Below are 9,469 nucleotides of genomic sequence, written 5' to 3'. Positions count from 1 at the left end.
AGGGGTGCGGCAAAAAGTTGCTGATTTTAAACAGGTGCCGACGAAAAAATAACTGGGATTTACTGGTGTGGAATGTAACACCACAGGGGAAACAATCTTGCAGCCAAGGGAATCCTTGGATTCACGCGATGTTCTTAGTTATATTTGATTGACAGGTGGTCGGTTACTGACCAGTCTTTGTGCTCTCACACGATCTCTAAGCGAATTGTCCAGTAAATGTTTGGAGAGGGTTCGTTTCACACGTGCCTGTTGTAACGCAACACTTGCTAGAACTCACGTGTGGCCTTGTGTCAAATGCACTAATCAAATAGGATTTCCTTATCTTTGGTTAATTAATATTGTCAATACCCATAGCGTCAAGTTAACAACATTTGGCGTATAGGTTGCAACAACAATCCATCAATGTGTCAAAACGTTTTAATCACATGTCGGTGTCAAAGCGAACACCGTTACGCTTCAGTGAACACGTGCTAGACAAGCGCAAATACAATTTCATGCATGGACAAATTGAAATGTGAAATAAACGTGAGCAGAAACCTTGTGTGGGAAAATCATAAAAACGATATGGTAACAAAGAAGAGCAAACACATCGCTTAATTTGTTTGCGCGGGCCGCCATTAGCGGGCCCCTAACGTAAAAGACACAGGAGCAAGTTGGTGAGGAAAAGTACCAAGTGCACGTCACAGGTGAAGTGTTCGTTTAAATGTGGTCTTCGTGTACCATGATTTCGGTTGCTCTGTCCAACTATACAAGCTAACGCCGAAAGTTGCCAAAAATAAAAGGATATTCAAACAGTTTTGGAAACAATTGGTCCAATTGTATTCGTCATGCGGCACACCACTTGCGGAGCACTGCTTTACAAACTAAGTAATAGCAGCAGAATAATAACGCAAGCTATTTTCCAAAACCCACAGATATACGACAGAAATTGAGCGGATAATATCACGGATTAATCAACATCACTACAACATTTAGTACCGAGAAGATAACAATTTGGAAAAAAACAGTTGAGTTGATTTGCATCTCCAGGTATGTTTAATTGTTGAAATTTGTTAGTTGTAATGTCAAGACATTTCAATGCGCAAACGCACGGACTCATAAACGCCTTAAATCCTTAGTTGTTTAACATTCTTCTTCTCAATTGTTTTTTGTGAAAAAATATGAAAAGTTTCTATGTCGTGCGCAATTGGTATTGCTGTAATTTTTCCTTTACCGGAACACGGCATCCTAGTTTATGGCTCAGAATATTTCTCGCATCCCGATTGGCCGTCACCTTTCCAAGCCTTTGTGTTAAACAGGCATCCCTCCTGTCTCCATTTCGTATGTCAACAGAGGGTCTGCGGTATCAATCCGTGAACTCGCGCGACGCCGCGAGCGACCTTGCCTGTCGTTTCCAGATTCGGACGGGGCGCAGCAGCATGTTGGGGTATTCATCCAACATCTGAAAACACGAAATCGGTCAAAAAACATTTGCCCATCTGAGTGCACAATTGTTTAAAGGTTACGCCCTAATATTTTACCAAATAGAACAAAATTGTTTTTTTTGGGGGAAAGGGCATCAGGAAAAGACAAAAATCACAAATATTTGCAGGCATTTCGGAGGTTTGCCAGAATGTTTTCAGCGGTTTGTGTTACTTGGAAACGAATGTTAACAATCCACTGGTCGCTCTTCAAGGACCATTAACACTACAGCCTATGACCCCGACATATCGTACGCGTGTGTTAAGATGTTCCGCATTTGCACACTACGGCACACAATGTTGAAATAACGCATCTACCAGGCCTCAAGTCAAAAACAGTTTGGGCGGGTGTTTTGCGGCATTGGCAGCATTGGTCAGGCGCACGACCCATATACCAAAAAGAAAACCTGTAAAATTTCGGCTTGGTTTAAAATACTTGTTTCCGCATTGTTCCAATGTATGGTTTCCGAAAACAACGAGTGCAATAAACTTGGTAGTAAACTGGCTTTCAAACAATCGTTCCACAGAAAAACACGACAGTAAAGCCAACCACATATTGTCAGCGGGATTACTCATTGACAAATGAGGGAAGCAACCCAGCGTTCTTTTATGCCAAAAAGCGAACTTGCCGCCAGGCAGCCGACTTGGGTACAAACCTATGGAGAAAACAACAGAACCCACTGCACGGGTTAGCACATTTGCCACTTTCACCATAAAATACGTTTCTTAAATGTTACTAGAAAATTAGATACCATGTCTTTGTGGTCATGAGACTGTCGGGAGATTCTCATACATGTTTTAAAAGTTTCTATGTCACTACAATACACAACAAGCCTGCCAGGTCCCACTAAGTCGATTTCTGATATCTACAATATACACCTGGGTTTCCTTGTGTCATTTGTCGGTCATTGAGCGATTTTTTGTCAGAAACACTTCAAGTATTTCGGACATAATTATAATTTGGTAATTTACACCGCATTCTGATTTACGCCCAGGTTCTTTAATTTCTACGTCCGTGCTATAAGGGTAAGAAAACAAAAACCACATAATGCTCGTCGTCTATGGAGGGATTTCGTAGAGTCGCAATGGACCAACTTGAAATGGGAGAAAGTCATGTTAAAAGAAACACAGCTTTTCAACTAGACATACAACGAGATACAACGAGAGACGACGAGCGTCTTCAAACGATTTACACGGGAGAGTGCAGATGTATAACAACTGAATTCGTGAAGGAATCTGTTGCACACATAAACTATATTACCCGGCCCCACAAACTTGCTTCAATACAAATTGCTTTTGTGCCTCCTATAACCCAGGTTTGCCCGAAGATAAATGTTTGGCAAACGACCGTTGGTTTACTTTGAACATGAGTTGGTTTAAATTTATACTGTATGTTCCTGTTCTTCTGCTTTGGGTTATCGTTGTGTAACAAATTGAGCTTTATGCAATCTGTGTAACGTGGTGGTTTGGCATGTAAAGACCTATAGTTCGACTGGAGAATAGTTAATCCCAAACATCTTGTAAAAACGCTTTGTTTGACTAAACAGGATAAGGCCTTTCAATTGCATTTTCTCAACAGATAGACTTAAGCCCAACAAAACAGAATCAACCTTTTCTAAACGCAGCCAAACAACTCATGGCAAACAAAAGTTAGGCAAGTTATGTTCATGTTTTTAATACAACATAAACTTATACAATGCCGGATTTACAACACTTAGTTTGGTTAATTTAAGCAAACAAAGGTTACAGAGTATGTACATCCCATTATATATTTACTAGGTACATGATTGCAAGTTGCAAGACATAAATTTCTAATTTGTTTCACAACAATACCTTTTATTTTGGTTCACGTGGATCCACAGTTCGCGGATTGTTTTTTTGCAGAAAAACAGCAGGACAAGGATGATAACCCCAACTATTACCCCAACTATTTTCACATCAAATCCAGCTACTAATAAAACAGAAATCATTGGTTGTCTGGAAATAAGTAACAAACATATAGAAGTCTTATTTTAATGCCATTGAATGTTTTTGAAAGGCCATTGTTTCAAAGGGTATTTAATTAATTTATATTACAAACTAGAACAATAACCAACCAACCAAAAAAGTTCCGACTTAACATTAAAGTTTGGTGAATCAGAACAGCTCCCATGACTTCTGTTTAAATGGAAAATCAAAAAAGGAAGCCTCATTTAACCATTGACTGTTTACCAGAATTTCAGTTGGCAGATTATTCTATTGACTAGTTGACATATCAATAATTCCCAAGTTATACATATCAAATACATCAAAAACCTACCCTTGGGGCTCTTGAATTCTGCTACTTCACTCCCTAAAATACGTTTGCTCGTTAAATACTACTGTATATCCAATTACAATATTTAACGGCTTTGTTGCAACATTTTACCTTCAAACATTTATTTATTTAACATAGACTTTGCACAAAAAGATGATGCTGACAATTATGTGAACAGATTATGTCTTTAACGCTGGTGAAACTGTCAATGTGTAACATAGACTTTGCACAAAATGTAACATCACCGTTTGCTTTTGTGCTTGTAGTTGGCTGGCTTGTGGATGGTTGAGTACTGGTGGTTGAATGGCTTGTGGATGGTTGAGTACTGGTGGATGAATGGCTTGTGGATGGTTGAGTACTGGTGGTTAAATAACTGGTGGATGGTTGCGTATTGGTGGATGAATGGCTTGTGGATGGTTGAGTACTGGTAGTTGAATAACTGGTGGATGGTTGAGTACTGGTGGATGAATGGCTTGTGGATGGTTGAGTACTGGTGGATGAATGGCTTGTGGATGGTTGAGTACTGGTGGATGAATGGCTTGTGGATGGTTGAGTACTGGTAGTTGAATGGCTTGTGGATGGTTGAGTACTGGTAGTTGAATGGCTTGTGGATGGTTGAGTACTGGTGGATGAATTGCTTGTGGATGGTTGAGTACTGGTAGTTGAATGGTTGGTGGATGGTTGCGTACTAGTGGTTGGCTGGCTGGTGGATGGTTTCGTACTGGTAATTGGAAGACTTTCCGTTGTTATACTGGCTGTACTGGTCACTGGAATATTCAAATTGTTTTTTTTTTGTGAGAATCTGTCATAATCAAATTGCAATAACCAGTGTAAAACTATAGATTCCCTGTGATTGACATTTTACCTGAAGTAAAGCACAACTTTTACTTACCGTATGGCATGGGAATGAATGTCCGGGTTGGTGGTGGTGGAAACCGTTGTATGACCACGCGAATTTTTACAAGGTCACTAGTAACTCCACTTTTCCATGCGGCAACACAGAGTTTTGAAATTTCTGAATATTCGTTAGTTGCGTCGCGAAAAAGTCTTGCAGCAGCATGCGAATCCAAACAATTTGACGGACACTTGATGATAAAATCAGAAAACGGGCGTTGCTTGAGCAGAGTTTCGCTACAATCCACATCATCTGAAATTAAAGCATAAAAATCACACAGAAGATAATAAAACTCCGATAACAATGAGAGAAACGTTTATTTAGACGTTAAGATGATTAGCAACACAAAAAAACAGAACAATGTAATTTGAGAAGGGCCACAGACGCAATCCTTCAAAACAGCTCGAGAGCGCAATTGTTGTGCAACAACAACACGTTATTCGTCATTTGAAAAGTTTTCAATCAATACCAAAAAAATACTGTACTGAAAACATTTGTTGGTGCAAAAGCTGTAGGCTAAATGACAATCAAATACAGGCGAACGTTCTGCTGTGTACAAATTCGAAAATTCCGCCACGCAAGAATATTTGGATTAAAATATTTAGCCTACCGCATTTACTACATTGTAGTAAAAAATTTCAGAAACGGATAAAAACCGACCAAATGTTCAAATCTGCAAATTTGCAAAATGCGCCTGAACTGCAAGGCGCCTGAAAACACTCGAGCAGCAATTGCGCCGAATTGGATGAAAAAAGCGTCCCACTGGAAATCCTTCGTCCACCAAAAAACGCTGTGACAAATTGCAAGTGGTCTTTGTGTTACGAGTCTCAAATTCGTATTGTGCATTTAGCGTTGTGACATTTTGTGACAAGTTATGATCACGTCGTGTGCACTCACATATGTTTTTTGGGTTAATCGTTTCGCTTTTCAATGACATATGGGGATAATAATTCTTGTTTCATTTCAACATTGATATAATTATCGCTGGCCTTAAGCCTTAGAAACTGTCGGGTAAGCAAAAGAGGCACAAATACACATGAACAATTGTGTCACGCCGCTCAGGACGCACAGGCACGGTAGGGTAGAGTCGGGTTATTTTGAAGAAGTGGCTAGCTGTACGCATGTCTTTGTACGAGTTGACACATTACATCCTGCTTATGACGTTCCCTATAAGGTGATAGATAAACAGCCATGTATATTTGCAATGAACGGGCGTGAAAACACTGTCACCGTTAACCGGCTTATATACAGTAGCGAACTCGCCTTCGTTGCAAGATTTACCCGACGTTTCACCAATAAGCGCTGATCCCCTTGTTAATGAAATTTCACCAAGTTAACAGAAATATCAGACGCTCTTCCGCCTACCGCCGTGCAGTAAACAAGGAACTGAAGATGCCCATGGGGCGAAATATATATTCCTGATAATAAACCAGGCTAATCCTGTAATAAAAAGCTACTGCTTTTTTGGTGTTATTAAATAAGTTACAGTGATCGCTAGGCCTGCATCTGCAATCTTGGGTAGATCCCAACATTTCAACTTTTGAAGTCAACTTTTGACAAAGTTTGTTTAAAATATATCTTGAGCCAAGCCTCAACCTCCGTGAATTACTATGTCAAGGCTACTCACGTATTTCAACAGCAGCAGAAGTGGTTCTAATCAGAAATCCTCCGAGAAGCCAAAATGCCGCAATAAACGTCCTCGACATTTTGCGTTATGTTCATTAAGCCTGAAACCAAACCTAATGGTTAGTTTAACACTGCATTCAGAAAAGAGTAGAAGGGGTTAATTATGAAAACAATGTATTTACTCAATAAAAAAGTGTAACGTTTACTCAATAAAAAAGACATAAGTTATAAACCGCAGACGTCTGTAAAACATCAGCAATAAATTATAGGAACCGAAATCAACATTAATATGTTGTAGCAGTAACTGAGCTAGCTAGATGTGCTGTGCACGTGTGGTGTACTTTCGGAATGAACATGCGGAACCAATCATAAAAAGTTAAAAAGAAGGCCAAGTTACTTTCGGTGGTCATGTTGCGTGGTCTACGTCAGGTTAAACTGGGATTTTCCAGGCCCGCGAACGCATCACGGGTTCTTCATTCTTCTGAATTCTGCTCAAACCAAACTGCCCGCGTGCAGTCGGGGCCTGCGTTAACATGCCCATGCCGCTACTGAAAACTTTCTCCCTAACAGTTTTTTGCCGCTTCGCAATTACTGGGTTCATTAACCTATTCTAGCTCTGCATGAACCCTTAATCCAAGCAGCCTGTTAGAGGAACCAGTCCGAGTCTGTGCCTTTTGACACCGCTAATCGCCCGCAAACATCATTGCTGAGTCTGTTTGCGGGTGATTGAGCGGGACAGATAACTAGAAAAGGGTTTTAAACACCTTATCCTACTTCAGGTGTTTGTGATGTATTCTGCGTAAGAGGAAAAAAGTTTTCGGTCGTGAACAAGGGAAAGAAAGGTCGGCGCCTTGGTGCAGAAGTGGTTTCTCCAAACCTAGGTTTGCTCTGCGCTGAATAAATATTTGTTTGTTGTGTAAAACGTCAACCAAGCCTGGAAATACATGGAGCATGTAATCTTGAATAACAATGTCAAAGCCATAAGATGCTGGACATGTTTAGCAGACTTTTCAAACACAGTTGGGCATTCTTATTCAACAAAAACACATTTCGCAATTTCCTTGAGTGCCGTCAGGTCCCGTGTCACGGTAGTCATATATATAAGTATAAGTAAGTGTGGCCAATAATACGATTCTTTTTGGTGCCCAACGGATGACGGTGATTGAATTTCACCACCAAGTGAAAGTCTTTGCCTGGCCGTTTGGTCGGCAGAGTCGTTGAGTCACACAAAGCTGCACAATGGCAATCTACCTGCAGCTCAATCACATTATTGGCACAACTTGCTTGCAATTAAAATAGCTTGAAATAGATTTTCTGGGGACCACTGCACCGTTCTGACGCGATTGGTGATCTGATCGCGCATCACCATAAGTTTCAATAAATCCAGCGAATCTATAAGGCACCGCTCTTGCGATTTTATATTGAACACGTGCGGTAAATTGTTTTTCAAACATTCGCATCATTTTAAATCAAAACACATGAATTCTTAAAGCACAACCTGAACTACCGTTACCCCTTTATTTAAAAGCTTGGGGAATTTCGTCATAGCTCAGAATGTATTGATATGCATATAGCTGACGCATCGTACCTTATCGGAAAACACACACAGCAGTATAGAGCACCGACACAGGTCGATAAAAAATACATCGAACAACAAAACAAAAACGGATCCGGCACCGTTCAAGAATAAAATTACGTCACAAAGACGTAACAGAATGTGGTGACGTCACAGCAGCGGGTAAACGAGACAAAGCAAGCAAGGGTGGGATTTGGTAAGAATGACGATGTATAGACATAAAAAAATTGCGTTTTAGTGATTCGGAATGGAAAACGATAGTTTGTTTTTTGCTTCAGGAGCTGTTGGAGGAATGCGGCCGATCGAGAAGTTTGAGAATTCCTTTCAGTTCGCTCAGGACTTCGTCGTTTAATTCTCCCTGGACAAAAGGCAGATTAAGTAAAAAGGCAACATGCGCGCGCGCGACATTTTAAGCAGCAAGTTAGTGATTCTGTAAAGCGTCGAGTCCAGTGTGTAATATCAAACTTTCCGTACATTTTTACACATTTTTGCATAGTCAGCAATAACATAATAACAAGGTGTTGACATAATCTCACCTCTGCCGCTTTAAGAAGGTGGTTCCTGTATATGGCTATGGTTTGGTTGTAGTCATTCTCGGATGTCTGCATAAACAATAAACAGCATCACTATCTGCATCACTTTTCTCACACAAAGGCGGAGCTTTTTAAACTTTTTATCGTGTCACCGCGTGATTAATAAAAGCCTCCTTGGCTTTTTTCGCGGTATAAGCTTACCTGGATATGCTTGCACAGGTGGTCGAGCTGCTCCTGCATGGAGTCGATGCGTTTACGTTCCGCTTCGTTGAACTCATAAAGCTTGAGTGACGTCACTTGGGCCGAAAGCTCTTTCTTGCTTTTGCGCAACAGCGACACCTGGCGCAAAAATTGCACAACGCTAGAGGTGTGCTAAAAAACCGGAAAACATTCGACACTTGTAGTGCGCTCCACGTGGTTCCTGTACCCAGTTGTGGTTACACAGCGCATCGACTTTTAACTGCCCAGCTTCACTAAGTAAATAAACCTGTACCTGACTGGTTTACAAGCCAGTCAATAGAGTCACAGTCACTAGCGACAATGGTGCGACCTTAGCAGGTCGAAACAGCGTGCACTGTCGGCAGGTCAAATCGCGGTTCTTTTGCCAATTTCCGCGCAAGACTATTGGTCAATATCCATTTTTTACCATGTGACGTCATAGTACCTCGTCTAGCAACCGTGTACATTCCCGTTTCGCTTCGGTAAGTTTCTGTCTCGCTCTGTTGCACTCGACGTCACTTTCATTCCGTTTACTCTCGGATCTCTGGAGTTCTTTCTCCAGTTGAGCGACCTTCGCCTCCCTGTGATTCCTCTCAGATCGGAGTTCGCTCATTGCCTACAAATCGCATCACACACGTCACAAAGTATACTATGACGTCATATTGATCATTCAACGATGTGTAACAAATATAAATGAGAAAGCAACGAGTTTTTATCAACAACTTTAGAAAACAAAAACTTTTTATGGTCACAAAACGAAGTGAACAATTTTTCATAGAAATAGTTAAATTTTGACAGAGGTTGCCACATGTCGAATGACGTCAGTATCCACAACGACTCATACAGCGACACTGAACGCAAAAA

General features: G+C 40.8%; 2 protein-coding genes across 4 annotated transcripts; both read right to left on the bottom strand.

The window, feature by feature from the left end:
* Nucleotides 1-411: 411 nt before the first annotated feature.
* On the bottom strand, nucleotides 412-6,806 carry LOC145898441 (uncharacterized). Of its 3 annotated transcripts, none has more exons than XM_082986889.1 (7): nucleotides 6,675-6,806; nucleotides 6,279-6,378; nucleotides 4,649-4,903; nucleotides 4,002-4,523; nucleotides 3,760-3,792; nucleotides 3,294-3,411; nucleotides 412-1,441 (listed from the first exon to the last, which is right to left on the bottom strand). In XM_082986889.1, exons 2-7 carry the CDS (start codon nucleotides 6,355-6,357, stop codon nucleotides 1,291-1,293), a joined length of 1,158 nt encoding a protein of 385 aa, XP_082843015.1. In that variant the 5' UTR covers nucleotides 6,358-6,378; nucleotides 6,675-6,806; the 3' UTR covers nucleotides 412-1,290. The 3 variants fall into 3 exon arrangements, with proteins under 3 accessions (XP_082843015.1, XP_082843016.1, XP_082843014.1); XM_082986890.1 differs by having other exon boundaries at nucleotides 6,279-6,390; nucleotides 6,675-6,777; XM_082986888.1 differs by lacking the exon at nucleotides 6,675-6,806 and having other exon boundaries at nucleotides 6,279-6,408.
* Nucleotides 6,807-8,127: 1,321 nt separating this feature from the next.
* Nucleotides 8,128-9,218, bottom strand: LOC145898290 (uncharacterized). The gene is made up of 4 exons (XM_082986721.1): nucleotides 9,051-9,218; nucleotides 8,588-8,725; nucleotides 8,390-8,455; nucleotides 8,128-8,211 (listed from the first exon to the last, which is right to left on the bottom strand). Exons 1-4 carry the CDS (start codon nucleotides 9,216-9,218, stop codon nucleotides 8,128-8,130), a joined length of 456 nt encoding a protein of 151 aa, XP_082842847.1.
* Between the last annotated feature and the right edge of the window lie 251 nt (nucleotides 9,219-9,469).

The sequence above is a fragment of the Ascidia mentula genome, chromosome 4 (genome assembly GCF_947561715.1).
Source record: "Ascidia mentula chromosome 4, kaAscMent1.1, whole genome shotgun sequence".
NCBI lineage: Eukaryota > Metazoa > Chordata > Ascidiacea > Phlebobranchia > Ascidiidae > Ascidia > Ascidia mentula.
This window is presented reverse-complemented; position numbering and strand designations above follow the sequence as displayed.